General features: G+C 49.8%; 1 protein-coding gene across 3 annotated transcripts in view; it reads left to right on the top strand.

Moving 5' to 3' along the window:
- Positions 1 to 23,974, top strand: part of SNX29 (sorting nexin 29) — a 496,622-nt gene that overhangs the window by 398,787 nt on the left and 73,861 nt on the right. For all 3 annotated transcript variants that reach the window (XM_027043227.2, XM_053213859.1, XM_053213858.1), the window contains one exon: positions 15,725 to 15,865. In XM_027043227.2, the coding sequence (XP_026899028.1) occupies positions 15,725 to 15,865 (141 nt within the window). The remainder of the gene's footprint in view (positions 1 to 15,724; positions 15,866 to 23,974) is intronic.

A 23,974-nucleotide genomic window follows, 5' to 3' on the forward strand; every position in this document is an offset into this window, starting at 1 on the left:
TCCCTTCTGGGTGTCATGATGAGGGAGACATGAGTACGTGGAGCGAATTAACCGTGTTACGACGTTTGTGGTCTCCAGGCCGGCACAATTTGGTCGTGTGTGGAGACAAAAGAGGTTCTTGCTAATGACTACTACGTCTCCTTGAGCGTGCATCAGAGAGAGGTGCACCGAGTTCTCGCGTCACGTCGGAAATGTTCTATTGTTCTGTTTGTTTTTCATTACTCTGAAATGATTACTGCAAAAATTCTTAAATTGGATGCTTTTCAGAGAAGAAGATTAAAGCCCATAAGCACAGGCTTGCAGCTGTGTAAAAAGCGTGCATCTGTGTTCCTGTGGGACGCTCCGGGCAGAGCCGTGGTGGCCTCACCTTGGGCTCTCCCCCCGGGTGCAGGGGGTGTGCCCGCCATGCTCCTTCCGGGAGCCTGCGTGGAGCTAAGTTGACATCTTGTGGCATTTTCCTCAGCCGTCCTTGTGGCATAATTGAACTGCATTTCATGGGGAATGGCCCTCCGGGTGCCAAGACCAGGAGGCTGAAACGTACTCTTGCTTCAGCACCTGCCTGAGAATCTGTAGCTGTTTGATTAAGGCTCAGTTCTTTTTTTTTTTTTTTTTTTTTTTTTTTTTTTTTTGGTATTTGTTTGGTTTATTCATTTGAGAGAGTGTGAGCGTGCATGAGTGGGGGAGGGGCAGAAAGCGAGGGAGACACAGAATCCCCAGCAGGTTCTGCACTGTGAGCATAGAACCAGACTCGGCGCTCGAACCCAGGAACCCCGAGAACGTGACCTGAGCCTAAATCAAGAACTAAATCAGCTGAATCAGCGCTCAACCAACTGACCCACGCGGGCGCCCCAAGGATCAGTTCTAATTAGAGAATCTAGTTAGAGTCATTATCTACAGACTGTGGTGGTTGTTAGAGTCCCAGCTCCTCCTGTGTATTGAGTGAGGAGGGAAGTATTTGTACTCCTGCTGTTGGCTCTAAAGTAGTCCCAGCCTTGGTAGCCAGGCTCCCGGGGAGGGAGGGGTACTTGAAAAAGCTTTGCCTTGTTACGCAAATGAGTTAAAGGACCCATTCAACGTAGAAAGGGGAATACTTTGAGGAAAAAGGAGTAGGTGTCCTTTAGAATGCTTTACTATCTGCTTCTCTGAGAATTGCCCCTCCCTTCCGCAGACACACTGAGCAGAGGCACAAAGGAGACACTCGCCACACTCATTGGCTCGTGGTGGACACCCAACTAGGGGAAAACCGATCTGGACACTGGCCTTATCACATTCTCTTTTGGTCTGAGTTCTTTTGAGTGTAGGTGGCAAAAACTTTATCTTAAACTGGCTTAAAGAGAACAGTTAGTTTAGGGGCTTCTGTAGCAGAAGCGTTCAGGTGTGGCTTGATCCAGGTGCTGTCCCCCTCTGTTCCCTAGCCCACAGTTCTGCTTTCCTCTGCATTGGCTTTATTCTGTGGTAGATTCCCCTTCTTGTGGTCATCAGCAGTACTGAGCTTATAACCTCACAGGGCAAGAATAATGAAAGACTGTCATTTCTTCCCCAGTCACCCAGGCTGCAGATTGGCCTTGCTTAGGCAAAATGCCTGTACTGTAGTGCACGCAGGACTTTAACTGGCCAAGCCTTGATATCACGCCTACCTGTAGGGTCAGAGTTGGCCTGGGATTCACAGGAAGCCCAGAGACTGAGATTGGGTGGAGAGCGGGTCCCTGGAGGAGAGCAGAGTAGCTGATGTCAGGCAGAGAGAAACAGCCCTGTTCACTGTGGACGCTCTCTCCTGGACCTCCGAGATTGGGCAGCCTTGACTGGGTTGGTGTGAATGTATGTGGTGCTGGGTTTGAGAGGTGTCATGTTTGGACCATGAGCTTAGAAGTAGCGAAAGCAAGCTGTGTGGAGAGAGAACTGAGTGGGTGCACAGAGAGCAGCAGAGTGTGGGATGTGCAGCTCCCTGCCCCTGTTTTGCCCGGCGTTGGGGCTCCCGGTCCAGCCCCTCAGAGGGCCCAGCGGCATCTCCAGCCCTTGGCTCCCGGAGATGCCCTCGTGTCCTTCCAGTACGTCTGCATTTCCTCGAAGGCATCATGAATTGGTTTCTCTTCCTGGCGATCTAGAGTCCATGACTCAGAAGACAAGGGCCAGGGACACTGTTAGACCAGCTCCTGGGGGTTTCTCTGCAGGAGAGAGGCTCCTGGCTCCTAGTCCTGGTGGAGATTGAGGTGCCCAGAGCAGAATCACGATGAGACCCAGCAGAGCCCGGCATGGGTATGTGTGAGGGAAGTTCTCCGTTCCTTAAAGGATAATTAGCAGCAGTAAGAGAAACAGGGTCATTCTTAATCACGTTAGAAAGTGACCGTGTTTTCTTTCCTTGCTGAATTATGACCTCCCTTCCCCATTCGTTTATACAAGAGCTGCTTGCCTGCCTGACCCTTGATCACACGGCCCACATCTCAGAGGCCAGTGCAGTTGAATAGTCCTCGCATGGCTGAAACGCTTCAGAAGCCCTGAAACCATCTTTGGGGAGTGGGGGTAGTAGCTATTTCTCTGCTGCCTCCAGAGTTGAGTTCACTGCTTGTTCAGATGCCACGTTCCTTTATAACGGTTTCTTACTAATTTTCTATTCTCAAGAATATTCGATGTGGGAAGGTCATCGTGTACTCCAACAAAGTAGAAAACTCCTTCTGTATGTAGCTTTGGCCTGGACAGCCCCTCCCATTCCCCCTTCCTTCCAGCCAGCTTTTCCTCTTCCTTCAAGACTTTGCTTAGATACCACCACCTCCTGGAGGCCCTCCTTGATGCCTTCCACACCAAATCATCTGCCACTTCTCCTTGTCTCCCGGCCTCCTGTGCTTCCCTCTGTCATGACACCTCTTCTACTAGACCGTAGTTTTTGTCTGTTCGTCTGCCTCACAAACGTGTGACCTTCTTGAGAGCAGGCCGCTAGCTTTTGCTAATAATAGCTAACTTTTGTGAAATGTTTACATGCCAAGCAGAGTGATTGATCTCAGACACAATCCTAGAAGGTGGGCGCTAAAATCGTCCTCATTTTGCATTAAGAAATCAGGGCACGCGGAGAGGCTTCCTAAATTGGGTAAGGTCACATCGCTAAATAGATAAAGTGAAGTCAGTATTTGACTCGAGGCATTCCTTGTCCCCAGACTGTGTTCAGCATCATCACTCCAGCTGTCGGTCCACCTCTGTCTCTGTGCCTGCAGCCAGCGAAGGTCCTGGCAGGTAGTAGGTGCTCAGTAAGCACGGGGTGACCCGAAGGAGATGGTCCCAAGCTGCCTGTGCTCTGCCTGCCCTGCTCCATGGGGAAGGCCCGCATCCGAGGGGGTTTTGCTGCTTTTATTACCGGGACTTAGAGGCAGGTTGGGTGCCCACTTCGGTACAGGCATGCATGCTGTCCGAGAGCACGTTCTCACCCCGGCCCTTCCCCTCAGCGAGGCACAGAGACCTACTCTGTTTTAGGAACTTCTTTCCCATGCCGGCAGCTTTCTTACAGGCTTTAGTGGTGAGCCCACAGAGGGAAAAGCAACTTCCTATGTATCACAGCAATATCACAGCTAGCTGTTCGGGGGCCACAGACGAGTTTGGAGCCTCAGATCTCCCAAGAGGGTTTTACTTCCAGTTGCCCTGTACTGCATTCAGGCACGTATGGGGGTGAGTAGGGCAGACCTCGGGGCCCCGGCTGTGGCTTTGCACAGGCTGCTCAGCCTGGTCTCCTGGCCCCGGGCAGGCGGCCGCTCCCCAGGCTGTACTGAGTGTTCCTGGCCTGGCTCCGGGGCCCAGCTCCCTCGGGGACAGGAGGCTCCTCCTCTTTCCTCCTAAATGGCAGAGATAGTCCTCTGGGTTTGGGACCAGGCCGTGCATTTCAGAAGGTCTCTCTGTTTGAAAATTTACCCAATTTATTTGGAGAAAAGAACGAGGGTCAGCTGTCTCTTTAGGGTCAACCAGAAGTCCCATTTACTTGAAAAATGTCACTTAAGCTTTCTATTACCAAAGTTGATATTCAGTAGAGGAATGAATTTCTGAGGAACTCAGAAAACATTGAAGAAGCCATAAAGATAATAAAAACCCATCAACATTATGAAATAACCATGGTAAATGTTTTGATTTGAATCCTTCTGGCCTTATTTTCAGCAAGATAATGGCACATATTGGTACATGTGATTGGAATGTTCCATTTCAGTACATCATAAGTAGGCCCTGAATTATTTCAGAATAAACAGATACCCAGTTTCTGCTCCCCCCTTTCCCCTACCCCAGGAAGACTCAGCTAGTATTAGTATCTGGGAAGAAAAAGCCAGAAGACTTTTCTACTTTCTCAGTGAGTCTGAAATGCCATTTTGTAATTTCTGTGCTGCGGAGTAACCAGCTTTCAACAAGAGAATGTCTCTTAGCACATGGCCAAGGGGATATAATATGCATGACTCAAATATTCAGATGGCAACATGTGACCACTGGATGAAGTCATATTTCCTTTTAAAATTCCCTAAATGTGATCATTGGAGCCCCCAGCAGCTTGATTGCCGGAAATTAGCTCCCATCAAAATGGCTCCAGCTATTTCTGAGCTCCCCGGGGACTGTCTCCCGCACCCTTAGGGACTCGCTCCTTGTGATTTTCTCTGTGGCCCCCGATCTTGCGGCCATGCTGAAGGTGACCATTGTGAGGCGGCCAGGCCCCTGGGCCCAGCTGCCCACCCGTGATCGCTGCCCCTCCGGCTTGGGGCGGGGGAGGGATTACCGTGTTATCTCGTCTCTGCTGTTCCAACCCAAATATGGCCTCTGTGGCTGTTCCTTATGCTCCTTCCAGGCCAGGAAGCAAGACCAGGCCAGAACTTTGATTAAAACCGTGCCAACAGTTTAGGGATCGTGCCAAGAAATACAGCTTGGGGAGATCTCTGAGTTCCTGCTGCTAGGTGTCGCTCTCCTCAAGTCCAGGCCGGTGTTCAGGAGTCTCTCAAGTCTGTCTCCCTGCCTCGCCTCTGGTGTCTGACTTTCTTGAAAGGGCCGGCTTCTCCCCCCCCGCCCCAGGGCAGGGCTCTGCCTGGAGCCCAGGGCCAGCGGGCTAGGAATCCACAGTACTGGCAGCTTCTCCCTTGTCTCTGACGGAGGGTCCTCGGTGGGCTCTGAGGGGACCGGAAGGGCATTCACTTAGCAGGTGTGGCAGGGAGTGGAGCCTGGGCCCACCAGTCCCCTGTGAGAGCCCCTCTGCATCTGGCCGTCAGTGGAAGTGGTCTTGCCCATGATTGTATCTAGTGCCAGGTTTTAATTTTGAGCCGTGGTGTGAGGGGTGGGTCATGAACCCAAGAGTCAAGGGATCCAGAGTCCCCACCTTTTTCATTAGCATCCCTTGGTCTTGGCGAGACAGGGTCTCAAAGGAAGAGCGAATGCCCCGAACCCTGGGTCCAGTTCTCCTCAGCGCAGAAGCCACTTGGGTGCAGTCCAGTGGGAAGGCTGCTCTTTGGCGGAAGTACTGAGACCACTGTCCAGTGTCCAAGATGGCAGAGCCTGGGCCCGAGTGCAGTTGGCATCCCCGGTGTGCCACGATCCTCTCCGCGAAAGAGGCCGTCCACAGGTCAGCCAGTGCCCGTGATCGTGGGGTCACTGTTCCAGGTAGAGCCGAGAGTAGGCTGCGTCCATTCTCCGAAAGCGTCCATTCTCTCGCCTCCTTTAAAAGATGTGCCGGGGTTGTGCTGGCAATTCTTAGTAAATAATGCGTTTCCTGCTTTGCTAGCCTACCGCATTTCCATAACCCAGTGAACTGAAAAGTCATGTTTCTCCAGCGAAGTTATTCATCCTATTCTTGGCATTGGGCTGCTGTAATATCGCTCCATCAGTGTGGTCATACGGTAATTCAGGCATTTTGTTCTAGCAACGAGGACACTTAGAGTTAATAACACATGAAGCCATTTCATTAAACGGGAAGTTTTGTTAGGACACATTAACACAGGCCACCAACCAAAACACAAATCATTCGTTGGATATTAAGGAAGCAAGATGAATTAGGAACCTAAAGGCATTTTTAGAAGAGTCTTTGTCATCCTGATGTCATCGGACTGTCTTTGCGTTCAGCCATGTGCAGAAAGGGCATCGGAACTGGGAGTTCATAACTTTTCTTTCCTTTCAGTTACAGACGGCATCGCTCTTGGGTGTAACCTCAGTTTAAGCACCTGTTCTGCTCCTCCCTCCCTGGGTCATATTGGGCATGTGTCTGGGTTGTTCCGAGTCTCTGTTTGAGGGCATATAAAATTGGAGGGCTGTGGTGAAAATTGTAGGGAAGATACCTGTCACATGACAGAGGCCACTAAATGTTACATCATTTCATAGAAGTCCGAGGAGTTCTCACCGTGAATGCCATGGAGTATCACGACATGCAGAAAGAAGTGTTTGCTGCCCTGGTGGGGGAGTTTGGATAACTGAAAAGTGGCCTGTAGTTTGAAATGGAGAGGCATGCATTTGACTTAGGCTGCGAAGAAAGCCGGGCCACCTGGCGTTTTGTTTGCAAAACCAGCCGTGTGTCAGTGTCAGTGAGCGTTCATGTCTGAGGTCTTGCTGCCTTCCCATCAGCAGTTTCTCTGTGGGCTCTGACCCTTGCTGTAACCATCAAGTATCTCCTGTGAGGTCCTCCTCCTAAAATAGCACTCTCGCCCAGAATCCTTGGTGCTGGTCTGGCAGGGGCTATATAACTGCCAGGCCAGCCTGCAGCCAGCAGAGAGGTATGCTGAGCTCATTCCGAGTCAGAGGCCCCAAGAACACATCGCAGGTTTTGTTTCAATACTCGAAAACCCACCCAAGAAGGTCACGCACTGAACTCTCCTGTTTCTGTTGACAGATTTTTGGAAGCACAGGGAAGGCTTAACTGCCCAACCCACAGACTGTGCATTATGTTTATGTTTCCTCGCCTGCCTAGCATTTGACAATTAATTAGGCATGGTAATTACCTGCTGTAATTTTGTGATTGCACATCCTATAATTACCCCTAATTCTGTAATAGGGAAGTTCATGTACACAAAGGCAAATGACGACGGAGGTGACGGTGTTAGAGTATTAACAGCTGCCACTGCTTACTGCCTGCCAGGCACAGGCCAGGCACAGCATCTCACAACGCCCCAACACAATTGCTATTGTCCCCATTTTACAGATGGAGAAGCTGAGTCTTGAGGTGGAGTATCACCTTCATGGTCACAGCTAGCAAAGGGAACAGCTGGATTTTGAACCCAGGCCCCTCTCCTTGCCCAGCCCATGCCCTTTGCTTGTCATTCTGCCTCTAGCAGAGGAGGCCTCAGGTGTGGCTAAGACCCAACAGGGCCTCTGCTTGGCAGACCCTTAAAGTAGACCTGGAACTTCAGTCTCCTGAAAAGTTTTTAAATCTTCATTCTCCCTCTTCCCTATTCCTCCTTTATATATACTGTAATAAATATGTATACATTATACATACGTGTGTGTATATGTGTATATGTATACATGTCTGTATACGTATGTGTGCGTGTATGTGTGTGTGTATATGACCCTCCATGTATAATCGAGGCTTGAAGAGGTGAGTTAACTTACCCAGGGTCACCTGGCTAGCAAGAGGTGGGGCTGGAATTCAAACCCACATCTGCCTTAGGCCTGGATCTGGTCCCGGGACCCCATCTCCCGACTCTGACATCTGGTTGCATGTCAGGTCCTCGTGGACACCCGCCTCCTACAGTCTCTTCACAACCTGCTGAGAACACAAACTAGGGTAAAAACTCAATCTCCTGAGAATACTGAAGACCTGGCTTTTGAGGGGGGAGGGGGAAACTTTGGTTTTAAATTCAGGTTTACTATAAAATCAGGTGCACACGCCATAAGTGTATCGTTGAGTTAATCTTAACTTCTCTACATATCTGTGTAACTACTTCACGGAGATACAGGCCATTTCCAGCACCCAGAAGGTTCTTCATGCCTTTGTGGGGGCTCTGTGTAAGAAACCTCTCCTACCCTGAAGGTCATAAAGGTACTCTCGTATGTCCTCTCCCCATAGTTTTACAATTTTACCTTTCACATTGAGACCTATGATCCCACGAGACATGAGTGTAGAAGCCAGGCGCGTGAATGCCCGTAACTGCCTCACCTACAACAGCCTCCCTGGGATCGACTCGAATGCCCATTCCAGCAGAGCAGGTCAACAAACCGGGGCGTGTTCCTACAGCAGAACGTCCTCGATGGCAACGAACGAGAACACAAGGGTGCCATGCACCATAGCAGGGAGGTATCCCCCCAACACAGTCTGGAACGAAAGGAACCAGACACAAAGGAATACACTCTGTATGAGTCCGTTTAGACGAAGTTTAAAACTAGGTGAAGAAACCAGAGGGTGAAGGGTGCGGGGTGCCCAGCAGAGAAGCCAAATGGCATTGACTGCTGAGAGGGGCACAGAGCGGGCAGAGAGCACTGCTCCATCACATGTTGCTAGTCTAAAGAAAAAGTGTTTCAGGAGGCCCTGTGTACACAGGCGTTTTTTTGGATTCAATTCATTGGGGGACTGCGGTTCCCCCCGCCCCACCTCTCCTTACCCCCCATCATTACAGGCATCGCTAGGGTCATTCTTCCCACTGGAAGAGAAACCTCAAGATTCAAACTTCCTCTTAAAACAGAGAAGAGACCATTTGCCCTGATTCCTGATCACAGATATTACCCTCCTATTTTATTGGCTTCTGCTGAGTGGAGGAGATCGGACTTGAAGTAGCTTTTTATTGCTTGTTTTAAAAGGGAACTTGCTTTTGCTGGAAGAGGTCAATTCTTGTTATTCCTCCAAGGAATTATCTTTACAGCTCAAGCAGAAGGAATTGAGACTTATCAAACTCAATTCGGAGCGGGGAGCCCTTAAAATAAAAATTAAAATCCCAATGATTTTGGACATGAGCGCTTTTAATTCTTCAGTGAAATAAATGCACAATTTGGTTAAGTGTAATTCAAGGACAACTTAACTTACAGAGAAAGTTTCCCTGTTGTGGATGCTAAGAGCATTGCTGTTGAGGACGTGTGATCTGCCCACAAAAGGGGCATTTGGGCCCCAGAGGTATCGAGCAGGGACCTTCGTTGCCAGCTGCTCTTCCCAGCTGCCAGCACTACTGGCTTGGGGTTCTTGGATCTTCAGGGGCCTTGAGTACCGCAGCAACGTGCTACAATAGAAGATGCCAGGCCTTAGCGTCAGGCAGACCCAGTCCAGATCCTCTGTCTCCCCATCTCCCAGGGCAAGTGACATCCGCCTCGGAGTCCATGACCCTATCTGTAGAAGGCGGCACGGTCGCACCTTCTGCCTTGCAGATTGAGATGAGGACGGCAGGTGAGGCGGAGGGAGTGCCCGGCCTCGTACCTGCCACACAGTAGGTGCTTCGTAAATGGCAAGCCAAGCGGGAGTGTTGAAGATAATTATGTTTTATTGGAGCTCTGAAAAATAGTTTACTCTCTTGGGTCCGGCGGTGGGCAGCTCCACTCTCGCTCACTTTCTCCTGGAGCTTCCTAACTTTGCCTGCCAACCGAGGAGGTTAGGATTTGACCAGCGTCCAGACAGCAGAATCTGAGAGTGGGTGATTGTCTCCTCTCCCCTCGCTACCTTGTGGTCTCCAGATAATAAAGGTGGTGCTGAAAGTACCCATTGGCCATTTTTCACCTTTGCCTAATGCTGGCAGAGGCAGAGGTGAGGACAGTCACCAGTCTTGACAGAAGCATCTAGAACCCCCTCTGCAGGTGGTTCTCTGGTGATTGTCTGTTCTCGGTGCCCAGTGTTCCCAGGCAGCACACTCTGGGCTTGGTGGGGTGAGTCTCAGACAACTGAGCTTTGAAGAAAGAGGCTCCAAGGATAGTTGGGCATTGGCCTTTCCCTTGAGTATGAGATCGTCCTAAGTCAAGCTCAGGTCAGGCCCCCTGCCTGGTTCTCGGAAGCCCTTGGTCCCCAGCGTGAGGTGGCTGTGGGATGTGGCTGGGGAGAGGCCCGTCGAAGTACATGGAGTTTGTAAATCACCTGAGGACTCAGAGGGTAGGAACTTGAGGACTGTAAAGTAAAGGGACCATCTGGTCCCACCCCCGCACTTTGCGCACTGGGAAACAAGGCCCAGAAGAAGCAGGGATGCTCCAGGAGCGTACACGATGGCTAGGAGGGGCCACATGTGGTCTCACTTGTACTTCCAGGAAATAGGTTTTGCATTGTGTATTTGTGGAGCTCTTTAGGTCAGGAGCACTCTGATTTGTGTTTCTATTTAAAATTTTCAGTGACCCACAGAATACTTTGTTCTAAGCCCCAGGTCTAAGACTTAGTGGTAATCTACGCAGTTATTTGCTGAGCAAAACCCTTACAGTAGAGAGCATAAAGCCAAGACAGGTGTTGACTTCAACAGCAGTGCTTCTTAAAGTTTGCAGAATGTCATGCTTTTGATGGTGATGACGCCGACAATGACAGCAGCTGTAGTTAACATTTGTGGACGCCAGGCGCTGTTATGCTTGCTTTTAGGCATCTTTTTATTATGATGATGATACCCGCTTCTCAGATGAGTAAACCGAGACCCGGAAAGGAACCATTTTCGGGTTGGGGGGAGGAGGTACGGAACTTCTGGGAGGCCGCTGTAGTTTCTGGGCCAGGCTCAGATTAGCTGATGTCTCACTGCAGCCCAGTCTCCGTCAGTCGGACTACAAGGGGGGTATTCATGTTAAAGCTGATTGCAAGGTCAGAGACTTCCAAAATCCAGATCTCTGTCATTTCCTGGTGGCGACCTCACCAATAAGTTTACATTTTTGTTTGTTTATCGAACACTCACCTGGCACCTTCTGTGTATCAGGTTCTGTTCTAAGCCTATTACGTGTGTGAACATATTTAAATCTCCTAAGACCCAGCAAGGGTGGTAATGTTACCATCTTCATTGCTCAGGGAGGAAGCAGGGCACAGAGACATTCATGGGTTTTTTGTTGAATGCCTCCTGTCACCCTGGCAGGAGATACAACCAAGGGAAGGTTGGAAGGTCAGGGCATTTCCTTTAATCCGAACATTTTTTTAACGTTTTAAAGAATGCAGGCAAACTGGCACCATCCTGCTTTGCCACAGCCTGTGGTGGAGCTTGAAGGAGGACAGTGCGGTTAAGCAGGAGCCGTGTAAGCCCAGAGAGGCCGCCCGCCGTACCTGCTCTGGACCTGTCTTTGGCTCGCAGGCATCCCTCATGGACAGTCGCTGAAGGAGTGTGAACAGCGAGATGAAAACGAATCGCACAGGGGAAAATGCAGGTCCAGAAGACCATCTAGCGGCCTCTCACAGTGGCCCAGGCAGAGGAAGGGACAACTCCAGGGTGGGTCAGCAGGCCTTGTTGTTCAGTACTTGAACATGTGGGTGAAAGAACAGAAGTGGTCAAAGGTGCTGCCCAGGTTTCTACCTCAGGCAGCCGAGTGGTCCATTCGCTGAGAGAGCGAGATCCCAGGAAGAGGGAGGAGCGGATCTCCAGTGCAGTGTGGGGGATCAGATGTAGACATGATGAGTTTGACCACGTCTGGGCCTGCAATTGATAGCAGAAGTCCAAACTAGAGACGCAGATTTGACCTGGCGTGAAATGTGCAAACCAGAGAGTTGGGTGCTCGTGTAGGGGAGAGAGGGTGGTGAGCAAAAATCTCCACCTGTGGCATGGGCAGAAGAGGAGGCATCCGTGTGGAAGGCCAAGAAGGGGCCATCAGAGAAACGGGAGGGACTCAACATTTCCATGGTATGAAGCAGTTGGCTCTTGAACGTGTTCCGAAAAACAAAGAGTCATGCTTTGTCCTTCATGCTATAGATGCCTGTTTTCATCATTACGTTAGAGGTTTTCAAGATGTGCGTTGATGTTGACTGCTTGCAAATGATACTAGCTGTTTGTCACTGGAGATTTTACTCTAGGCTCTTCTTAGCTCATGTAATTTTTTAAAATGCGTCAATCTCTCTCCTACTGTTTTCCCTTCCAGTGTAGTTGCTGTGTTTCTGGAAGGTGTTAAGGCCCGTAAAAAGCTGAAGAAACAGCCCTTACATTGTGTACCCCCACAATGTCCTCTTGAGAGTCCCATTCTGATGCAAATAAATTTTATGCCCCCGTGGTGCCTATCCCATCTGGACGTGACCATCCATCCAGCTGAGCTGATGTCAACTCTGGCCTCTCCTTCCTGCCCCAGATTGGTTTCCACCTCCTCTGTGTGGGGGTCGACGCGATCCCCGGCATAGCTGCACTGCTTGTGTGTCCAAGTATTCCCCACACTCCTGGGAGGAGGTGCTGTTGGTAAATTCCATTTTATAGATGGGGAGACCCATAGAGAGGAGACATGCTTTGCCTGATACCTAAGTCTGTGCTTGACCTCAGGGGTTACCCAAATTGCCTGCTGCCTTAGTCCATTCAGTCTACTGTAGACTTGAGGGCCTTAGACAACCTTTATTCCTCATGGTCTGGATGCTGGGGAGTCCAAGGTCAAGGCATTAAGTAGGTTTGGTGTCTGGTGAGAACCCACTCTCTGGATCATAGATAGCATCTTCTCTCATGGCAGGAGGGGTGAGGGATCTCTGTTGGGGGATCTCTGTTTTTAGGGCACTGATCCTGTTTTTGAGGGTTCTACCCTCATGACCTAATCACCTCGAAAAGGCCCCCACCTCCTGACACCATCACATCAGGGGTTAGCATCTCAACATATGAATTCTGGGGGGACACAAGCATTCAGACCATCTACACATCAGAATCACTAGGGAAGCTTTGGAACACTACAGATTCCTGGGTCCCAGATGGGTAATACATCCCACCCAGGGGCTGGTAATATTTGGAAAGCCCTGCCCCTTTCCACACCAGATCTTGGCTATGTCAGTGGAAAAATAACAATAATGAGTGCTGAGTATCTAGATCAGAGGGAGGACAAAGTGTTTTTTGTAAAGTGTTTTTGTAAATAAGTATTTTCAGCTTTGCAGGCCATATGGTCTTTGTTGGAACCATTCCGTTCTGCCATTGTATTTCAAAAGCAGCCATAAACAATAGGTAAACAAATGGATGTGGCTGGATTTGGCTCATGGGCCATAGTTTGCCTCTCCTGCTCTAGGTAATTAACCTTGTGCATGATGATCAGGCAAGTAGCTGAACTTGACGCTCTCTAGGGGATACCTGCATTTGTGTAACAATATGCAAGCAGGTACAGTCCATTTGAGATGTGGCAGATTGGAACTGCATTCAGCCACCAGGACAAAGACCTGTAAAACATTAAGTTTGAGTAAATTCAAGGTGAATATTTCTCTTTTGTTAAAAAAAAAAAAAAACTGAGTAGATAGTCTAGTAATTGGCGTCGTGGCTCCATAGTGTCATCAGAGACCCCACAATCCCTTCTGTCTTCTACCATAATCAAGATGATCTCGTGATCGTAAAATGACTCCTGGAGCTCCAGTCATCACATCTGTAGGAAAGAAAGAAAAAGAGAGGGAGAAAGGTAAAAAGGCACCGTAGGCTGAGGCAGATCTCTCCTAAGGACTTTCTTAGAAGCCCCAGTGATTTTTGCTTACATCTCATTAGCTACTCTTACCTGCGAGGCAGACAGAAAAATGTAGTTAAGTCTCCCTGAACACATTGCTATCCCCCCAAATAGTGAGGGGAAATGGATGCTGGGTGGGCAACTAGCACTTGCTGGGACCTGAGGGGACCCAGCAAATGCCCTAAATGTGCTGTGTGAAATTCCCCTGAGCTCTGCTGGGTTTATTTGCGGATTCATCATGTCTCAGCTTATATAGAGACTGGGAGAGCCTGAAGTCCCTTTTCTCCCCCAACTAGCCAGGCCCTTGCAGATACTTTTGGGTCTCTACACATCAAACACCTGGCTCATCGGGGTAACCGTCATACCACTGCGGGGACCTTCAGTCCCAAGAAGCCTTTCCTCTCGGCAGCTTTTTGTCCCTATGGAATCTGTCTTCCTCCAGGTGGTACCTGCTCACAGTTGTGAGCATTCAGAGCACGTCATCCTGGGTTTCCTCTTTCTCCGTACAGCCTTCCCAGGAATTTTGAGATCTCTGCCCCCTCTACCCTGAGGCTTGGGTTGTCGCCCTCCACTGCCTGTCTTCTTATAATTTGGCTGCAGATCCTCTCCTAGGGCCCATGCTTCTCAGAGTCCGTGTGTGGTGTGATCCGCCTGGTTTCTAGCTCTGAGCAGTGCATTTGGGGTGGAGCCCGAGGCGCTCCATTCCTGACATCTCCCACGTGATGCCGATGCTCCCAGCCCAGGGACGGCCCTTGTAGCAAGTGACCTGGGCCTTTCTGAACATAGTTCATCTTTTAATAGGTGGCAGCCAAAACCTAACTAAGTTGCTGTGGTCGATTTAGGACAGAGCAAGACTCTCAAGTCGCTTATCCCAGAAGTTAGCATACAGCTTTTTTTAACGAGGCCTAAAGATTACATAGGTTTTTTGGTGGCCCTCCCACATTATTTACTTAGCTCAAATTTACCGAAACCTGTAAGTCTTTGTCCCACAGGCCGCTCCTGTGCCCTATTTCCCTTTTACTTATGATGATGGTTTTTGGAGTTTTAGTGTACAACCCGACATTGGTCTTTTTGAATTTCAGCACATTGGATTAGACTCATCCCTCAGGCCAGTTGAGACCACCTTGTTTGCCCCCCAGTGCATTTACTGCCTCTCTTAGCTTGGGGGCTTCTAATGAATTTGATAGACCTCCATTTCTCTATCTGATTGCGCTGGAAACTTGGGTCCGTTAGTTGAAGTTGTTTGGTTTAAATCGTTCGTCCATCTTGTTCACAAGAGGATTACAAGAGGCCTCAATGGTTGTCTTAACCAAAGTTCCGATGTATCGTGTCTGATTTGGGAATACTGGGTGGTTTCCACGTAGAGGTGGAATCTGTCGCTCACATGAGGGATACCTATGTTTACCGTTACATGAAAGGTTTTTGAGATGCGTATTGACGTTCGCTGATGACCGGTCACAGTAGCCGTTTATCATTGGGAACTTTGCTCTCTGGGCTGTTCTTGTGTAATATTTTTAAATGCATCGTTCCCTCTTCCGCTTCAGTTTTCCCTCGAGATGTGGTTAGTGTGTGTCCCTAGAAGGTGTTACAGTCTATCAAAAGCTGAAGAAACAGCCCTTACATTGTGTACCCCCCAGAATGTTCTCTTGAGAGTCCCATCTTGATTGAAAATAAAGAAGTTTTATGCTCCCAGTGTGCCTGTCCCCTCTGGACATGACCTTCCGTCCAGTTGGGTTGATGTCACCTCTGGCCCCTCCCTCCCTCCCGCCCCACATTGGCTTCCCCCTCCTCTATGTGGGGGTCTACGCCATCCCAGGCATAGCTGCCCTGCCTGTGTGTCTGAATGCTCCTTGGGAGGAGGTGCTGTTAGTCAGTTCCACCTCATAGATGATGACATGTGTCGCCTGGGAGGAGTTGGATTCTCAGCAGCAGTCACCGCCACAGCATGCATGTGACCATCTCAGAGATCAGCTGGACTGTTCACCTCTGCTGATACTGGGAACTGGTACACGGCGTGTTGTTCCCATCACCTGCCTGCTTTGTTCTTTTGTGGACCCCTTTGTTGACGTGGTACCACTGAGGCCCTCCTCTGCCAGGCTCTGGGCGTCCAGTGGCCTGAGGGATGGCCGCGGCCCCTGCTTCTCGCAGAGCTGGCTTTCATGGGTGGAGCATCCCCGAAACCCCACCCCTTTGTAACGAGAGCTTTAAGAGAGGTTGACATTTTCCTTCTGTGTGCCTTTCTCCGCAGGTCTACATCCGGATAAAAGACGATGAGTGGAACGTGTATCGGCGGTACACAGAGTTCAGGGGTTTGCACCACAAGTTACAGAACAAGTACCCTCAAGTGAGGGGCTACAGTTTCCCACCCAAGAAGGCCATTGGAAACAAGGTACTGTCGCCACGGGGAACCGGGGACACCCCGGTGCCTGATCACCCCGGTGATCACCCCGGTGCCTGATCTACACGCACGTGCCCCTCTAGACACAGGTCTCGGAGGTTGGCACATAGAAGAAGAAACAGGGACAGAGAAAACACCTTTAATTCCACAGCACGTCATGTTTTGTTTGTGCACGCCCTCTTATTTCTCTAGGACAGGGGTCAGCAAGCATGTTCCGCTAAAGGGCCAGAGAGGAATTGTTTTTGGCTTTGCAGACCATACTCCCTTAGCTGCAAAAACTCAGCTGTGGCACTGGAGTGTGAAAGCAGCCACAGGCTGTTCTGACCTGGATGGGCGTGGCCGAGTGCCAATAAAACTTGATTCATAAGGTGGCAGCTCGATTTAGCTGATGGGTCTGTTTTCTGGTGCCTGTTCTTGACCAAAAAGATGTTTTCTGGCTTTTATCCGTAGTTGTCAGGTTAGTTATTTGGACTCATGAATGTGGGTGGGGTTACTTCCCAAATACTTGTGTCGGTATAGGGTTGTTTTCCTTGTGAAGGTTAGTGATTTAATGACGTCATGTGTTTCTGGGGGTTCATCCAGGCACCCTGGAGAAAGGAGGTGCTAGCCCTCCACGGCCTGCCAGCCGATGAGTGCTCGTTGGTGCAGAAGTGTCTCCCGAGCACCATCACATATTACGGCGGGGAAGACGGGCCCAGGCCTTGTCGGGGGACCTCGCGTCGCCCGCTTCGGCCACTGGTGTCATTTTGTCCTTCACATTTGCTTAGAGCAGCACCTCTCCGTCTGGGCCACACTTGGAATCCCATGAGTACCTTTAAAAGCTCCTAAGACCTTAGTCCCTCACTCCCGGTGAAGTGAGGCAGGGGCACGGAGGGCTGCAGCACGCAGCCGCGCTGGAGAACGCCTGGCTTCGTGTCTGATAGGGGACGGGGACACTTGTGCAATCGCAGATAGTGACGACCTGGGCAGGGACAGTTGAGCCAGAGGAGGTAAGATCATGACCCTCATGAGGACAGGTGAGAAACTGGGCCTTGCACGAGGAACCCCTCTCCTACCGTGGTTCTCAGAGAGTGGCCCCTGACCATCAGCATCACCCGGCAACTCGTTAGAAATACCGATTCCTTCGGGTGCCTGGCTCATTTGGTTAAGAGTCCAACTCTTGATTTTGGCTCAGGATCTCGAGGTTTGTAGGGTCAAGCCCCGCTTTGGGCTCTGCACTAACCGCACAGAGCCTCCTTGGGATTCTTTCTCCTCTCTGTCTCTGTCTCTGTCTCTCCCTCTCCCTCTCCCTCCCCTCCCCCCTCCTCCCCTTGTCTGCCCTTGGTTTGCTCACTTGCTCTCAAAAATAAACATTAAAAAAAAAAAAAAAGAAACACCAATTCCCAGGCCCCACCCCAGACCTACTGAAATACCAGCTCTGGGCTGGGGCCCAGAAATCTGGGTTTAGAGCTGTGTGGTGGTGATGCCTCAGCAAGCGTAAGAACCACGATGCTGTCGCACTGACAGAGTCATGTGGCAGATCCTGTGTGTGATGAATTTCCTAGTTTCTCTCTTGAAGGGCCACCTTGCTAGAGTTTTCCTTGGATGTTTGTCTCCCAGAAAACCAGAGCAAAAGTTTCGATAACCACTATGAACACTTGGGAATTCTGCTGGGAATACTGTTACTATGATGTTTACGTGTTCATGGATTTCTTTGCTTTTAGATTAGAAATCCTATCATGTCAGGGTCTGTTAGATCTTAATTTAAACAGTTATAAAGCAAGTTTATCTGAGGCCTAGAATAAATGTGCCATTCCGTTATTTTCCTGAAGATAAGTGAAGTTGAGCCCATAAAAACAGAAGGCTTAGAAATTCTACACTTACGCAGAGCAAGGAGGACAATAATTCTTATGAAAAGGGGGAAAAATTATATACTGGTTTAATCTAATGACTTGCAGGCTCATACAAATCTTGGGACCCATCCAGAATGCCTGAGAATGTCATAAAACAGAATTCTGTGTAAGCAGCTTATTATCATGATAAGATAGTGTCATTTGCAGGAAGCCTTCTGCTATAGCAGCCACTCCATGACCCTCGGGGAGCTCGGCCTGTCTGTGTCTCACTAAGGGAAATTAGGACAAGGCTGAACCAGAGACGTTCAGGTGGCGAGATGTGTTGCATTCTTTTTGCCTCCCGTGGCTGCCGTACGAACGTGGCCCCTGTTTAGGGGTCTAAAAAACACAGATGTATTTTCTTACACTTCTGGAGGTTAGGTCCAGAATCCATCTCCTGGGGCTAAAATCAAGGAGTCAGTGGAGCTGGTTGTTTCTGGAGGCTCCAGAGGAGAGTCCTTTCCTTTTTTAGCTTCTGGAGCCTGTCCGCATTCCTCAGCTCAAGGCCTCCTGTGTCTTCAAAGCCAGCAACCTTGCAATGCTGACCTCATTTTCTGTCATATAGTATCTCTGTGTAGTACCTCACATAGATCTTTTCTGACTCCTCTCCCTCTTATAGGACCCTCGGGATGACACTGGGTCCACCCAGATAGCCACCATAATCAGTCTCAGGATCCTTAACTTAATCACATCTGCAAAGTCCCTTTTGCTCAATAAACAGAGTATTTTATACTCTCAGGTTCTGGGATTAGGCATCTTTGGGTGCCACAGGCTTTCTCTGCAGAGCAAAGTGACCCCTCCCACTCTGGATCTCCAGGCAAGCCTAATAGTTATGCAAAACTTACTTCAGACCTAAGAAACTTACCAACACCACCCTCCCAGGGACAGGGATGCAGTGACTTTCCCCTCTGCGTGCGACGTCCCCAGCCTAGCTTCACGCTGTCCCATTCTTGTCAATCCTGGGACTGACTCAGCGGCTGTGGGCTTTTGCCCTGTGAAATCTGTGTGAGTAGGGCTCTGTCCACCCTCCACCCCCGACCCTAGTGCGACCCTATTTGCAAATAAAGGAATTTGGGAATTAAAGATACCATGCTGGTGGGCCTGGCCTGGTTCTTCACTACATTTTTGGTCCTGCTTCCCATGTTCAGGGGTGGGCCTGACAGCTTGCCTGCAGTCACAGGGCCTCTGCCTCTTGTCCAGTCTGTGTGGCCCTTTGCTTTAGAGTTGGCCGGTTGGCTTCTGATTCTCTCTCTCCCTGCACATTTGGCTCACTAAGACTTACCCACTTCCCTGAAGTACACTTTGGCTGCTCTCCAGGACAGATCTGAGGGTTTATCTGATTGTCAGGAGTAGATTGAGTTAGCAGGCAGGACTTCAACATCTGACAAAAGCTACTGATGAATCCTGTTAAGAGACAAAGCCTGCACTCGCCTCACCAGGACCTACAGGCTCAAGATACCTGCCTTGATACCCTGAGGGTGAGTTTTCTTTCTAAATTGGTCCAGAGAAGTCAGCCACCTCAGAAGCTTTCCCTTGACTAGGTCACTTCAAGAAGGTCTCCCTTGCCTCTTGTAGCATTAAGGTACTCAGGCATGACTTCTTTGTGTGGATTGAGTTACAAGTAGGTTGCTGCTGTTAAGTCTTGGACCCATTAAGAGATTCAGTCTGGGATCCATGGGCCTGGACAGGAAAAACTAACTATAGTTTTTTCAGATTCGTCATATGAATATCTTCCTAGCCTGAATTTCTAGGTATTTTCCCAACAGTGCCACCATTGTCGATTGCCACTTACAGAATCAAAATGTGATCTGACCCCAAGTTTGAACTTTTTTTTTATGTGTATTTATTTTTTGAGAGAGAGAAGGCAGGAGAGGGCAGAAGGAAAAGGAGAGAGAGAATCCCAAGCAGGCTCCACGCCCCCAGCACAGAGCCCAGCTTGGGGCTCAAAGTCATGAACCGTGAGATCATGACCCGAGCTGAGACGAAGAATTGGACACTTAACCTCCTGAGCCACCCAGGCGCCCCAGTTTGAACTTTTTTTAATTGGTGAAACAGCCCATTGTGTAGTTCATGGATGCAGGATTTGTCTTTAGCACAGAATTTCTTTTGCCTTAGTATGCCATGCATGTGTTTAATCATAAATACCCACAGCACTCACTAGAGCCGCCCATGCCTTTAGGTATCACATCAAACTTGAGTTGTGTTGAGGTAGTTTCCTGAACATCAGTCCACCGCTTGCTGTTCATTTCTTCGTAGCTGAGTCAAACAAGCCGCAGTAGTTGTGTATTAACGTTACTCATTAAATCTGAAATATCACAGGCATGGGGCTTGTATCCATTGTGAGATAGTCTGGATTAGGCTGAAGTAATGACTTTGTAGTCTTGGCAGCCTGAGCCAACCAGGATTTATTTTTGGCTCGTGTTTTATGCCCATCATGGGTTGGCTGGGAGCTCTGCCCATCATGACATCAGGAAACTAAGGACAAGGGAAAATCATACACTGGCTAATAGAGCTTCTGCCCAGACGTGATACATGTCAATTCCACTCCTTTTTCATTGGCCAAAGCCACTTCCTCAGCCATGTGTAATGCCAACGGGGAGAAGGAGTCCAGTCCTCCCATGTGCCCAGGAGAATTCGAGTTTTTACCATCAGCTCTCATGACCCCTACAAGGTGGGGGGGCACTTGTCTCGAGCCACATTTCTGAGCAGGGTGGGGATAAGAGGAGAGGACGACCCCACCAGCCTAAGATGGGCATGCCAGGTCCTGTGGGTCTCCTTCCACAGAGTCCCAGTTGAGGTGTGTCCCTCTACCCCTGCTTCAGTTATCCTCACCCAAGCCTGGTCCTCTCTGGTGTGGGCATTTGCAATGGTTGCCCTTTTCACTCTTGCCTGCTCCCATCCATCCCTCATGCTGGGCCACAGTGAGGTTTGTATGACATCAAATCAGATGATGTCATTGTTGCGTAAACCCCCTCTCCCAGTAGCACCTTTGGCAGTTAAATTCAGGACTCCTTATGGCCTTCGAGATGTCTCCTGACCTGTCCCCCACCTCCTCCCGTACCTTATCTCATGCCCCGTCCTCCCTTCTATACCCAGCCACACTGCCCTCCTCAGACTTCGATGCTTTTCTTACCTTATGGCCTTGGCATCTGCTGTTCCTTCTGCGTGGATTGGCTCCCCCACCTCTGCATGGACAGACCCTGCAGGTCATTAGAACTCCCTTCCAATTGCCCTCATCAGTGCTGCCCCTTGAGTCACTCTCCAATCCATTAGTCTACTGTAATTGTCCCCTAGCACGTACCATCACTCTAAGTGATTGATTTATGACCTTGAGTAGTATTGTCTCTCTGCACTGGAATGGAAGCTCATGACAACAGGGCCTTGGTCTGTTCACTGCTCTCTCGCCAGCTCCTAGAATAGCTTCTGCTCCCCAGAGAGACTTATGGCCTGAATTAAGGAATAAGGGAACATACATTAAATGGAAAAGTTTCCCTGTTATTTTCTTCTTCAAGTTGCTGGGTCTTGGCACAAATTTTTTAAAAAACTGAATTGCCCCACTGGGTATAATAGCTTTGGGGGTGACTGGGGAGGTGCTTTTGCAGAATGGGCCAGAGGCCGGCAAGCTTTTGCAGAGCAGAAAGGTGGCTCTCCAATGGTCCAGGGGAGTTGGCCGTCAAGCCTCCCTGTCTAGGGAGACTCGGCCAGCATGAGGGGTTAAGGAAAAAGACTCATTTCTGATGATGCTACTGCACGTCTGCCTTATTGCTCAGCAAGAAATAGATTTGAGAGGCTGTCATTCCTTCTTAGGGTAATGGAGTCAGTCTCTGAAAGTTCATTTGGCATTAAGGCAGGGCAAATCGCTTTCCCCGGAGCCGCAGATAATTCAACTTGTTGGACGAATTATGCGTCAAAATCCTCATTAAAAACACATAGACCAGTGTGTGCTGGAGGAACCAGCTGGCACTCACGGAGCCATGGAAGCCCCTTTGCAGCTGAGAGGCGCAGATTTAAATGCAGCTCTGGGGGTGTCCAGCGCCCAGCGGAAGGGACTTTCAGCGGTGGGAACAAGTGGGTACCTGGAACAGTGTTGAAGGTGGTCGAATTTTCCATTTAGAAAAGCTTCTGGAATGTAGGGCTGTCATGCTAGGTGTGAGGGGGACAAACGTTGTCCAAAGCAAGGTCTCTGCCCTCACAAAGTTCATGACTTTGTGGGGAGAAAGACTAGTAAATAGGTCCTCGCAGAAGAGTCCTGCGAACTAGGGGAACCAGGGCCCCTGGGGCGGTCTGGAGGGGGGCGGTGAGCAGGGCTGCCTTCTGCGCCGGGCCAGCAGGATCCTGGCGACAGAGCTTACCAGTGGGAAAGCAGGCTCAATTCATGGGTATTCTTTCCTTCTTTGTGCCCCATATTAGTTTCATATTGCTGCTGTAAGAAGTCACCCCAAATCTAGTGGCTTTAAACAGTACACATGTATTGTATGTACCTTTGAGTTGAGGAGGTCCAAAATAGACATTGGGCATTAGTGGGTTGAAATCACGGTGTCAGCAAGGGTTGCGTCTCTTTCTCAAGGCTCTAGAGGAGAGTCTCTTTCCTCGCCTTTTCCAGCTTCTGGAGGCTTCCCAGATCCCTGGGGTCTCCCTCCATCTTCGGTGCCCCATCTCTACGCCCATTCTTGCGTAGTAACATTTTTGACTACAGTCAGGAAAGGTTCTCTGCTTTGAAGGAGCGTGATCAGATTGGGCATACCCACATAACCCAGGATAATCTCCCCATCTGAATTTGTGACTTCTTTTATCACCTTAGTCCCCTCTGCAGAGACCCCTTTGCCATGTAAGATAGCACATTCACAGCGATCGGGGCAGGGAAATTTGGCAGGGGGTAGGGGGACATTTTTCTGCCTACCTCACAGCTCTCTTTCCTTGCCTGAGGTATAGGTATTTACGCATGGGGAGGGGGAGGCATGGGGAGGTAAAGTGACTTAACCAAGGCCATCTCGCTGAGCTGGCCACTTAAGGTGATAAGTGGCTCCAGGCAGATGGTCTCCAGAGCCCCTGGCATGCAGGGATCCACAGAGCTCCATGGAGGGTGGATGAATGTAGATTGACATTGACTCCTGGAGGTCACTCCCTCAACCCTGCCGATGTGGAAATCTGCCTCTCCCTCTGTGGCTCCACCCCCCTCACCCACCCCCCCCCCCCGCCCTGTCTGACTCAGGAGCCATTGGTACAACTAGAAACTGCCACCCTCATGGTTGATAGAAGCTTGTATAAGCTTTCCTCGCAAACCGAAGCGTCTGGAGGGATGGTCGTTCGTCCATTTGTCCATTTATTCATTCAACAGGACTTTGCCAACTGTGACAATCAGACACAGAAAGGAAAAGGCTCCTACTGCTTCACTAGATGGATGGCATCGGGCGAGGTACTTGATCGTCCCTGCCTCAGTTTCTCGTCTACATACCGCTTCTCTCTAGTGTTGTCATAAGGACTTACGGTGGTAAAATTGCTAAAATACTCACAACAGCGTCCACACAGGGTCAGTGCTGTGTACGTGTTGCTGAAGGGGTGCAGAGGCTGGCGGTGAGGCCGAAGAAGCTGACACAGGAGCACGTCCTCATGGCAGAGTTTGCAGTGGGTGAGCCTGACACAGGTGGTCCTTCCAGAACCCTCACAGCCTGTGTTTCTGTGTGTAGTAATACCAGCCATCACGTGCCAGGCGTGTGCACGGTGGGGGCTGTGTCTTCAGTCCTTCCCTGTGTCCTTCTTGTTGAATCCCATGCAAGAGGTCTTAGAGGTGAGGAAGCTGGGCTCAGGCTGTAAGCATCCTGCCCGGGGTCCTGTGGCCCCCATCGGAATTGAGTCACACGCCCATCCCAAAGACCATGCAAACTGGGGGGAGAAAAGAAGCTCCAGTTGAATGAAGCCATAAACTCTAGTTTGTTTCTCATTTGACACTCTGCCAACCGCTGTGTAAACAGTCCCGGCACTTAATGCATTAAGCGAGAAGAAGAATGACATTGGGCTCATTATACATCACACATTTGTGTTACTCTTTAATACAGCAAAAGCCTCTTAAGATATTTTCCAGGAGAGCAGTTGCTAAAACCATCTTGCCAGAGCAACGGTCTCGGGAGAGAGACACGGAGGAGCCTCAGGCTTGGAGTGTGTATATGGATACGTATGCAAATATGCATAGGTATTTAATAAGGGGGGGTTCCTGGGGAGTGCTTCTCTG

Source organism: Acinonyx jubatus, chromosome E3, assembly GCF_027475565.1.
Source record: "Acinonyx jubatus isolate Ajub_Pintada_27869175 chromosome E3, VMU_Ajub_asm_v1.0, whole genome shotgun sequence".
Lineage (NCBI taxonomy): Eukaryota > Metazoa > Chordata > Mammalia > Carnivora > Felidae > Acinonyx > Acinonyx jubatus.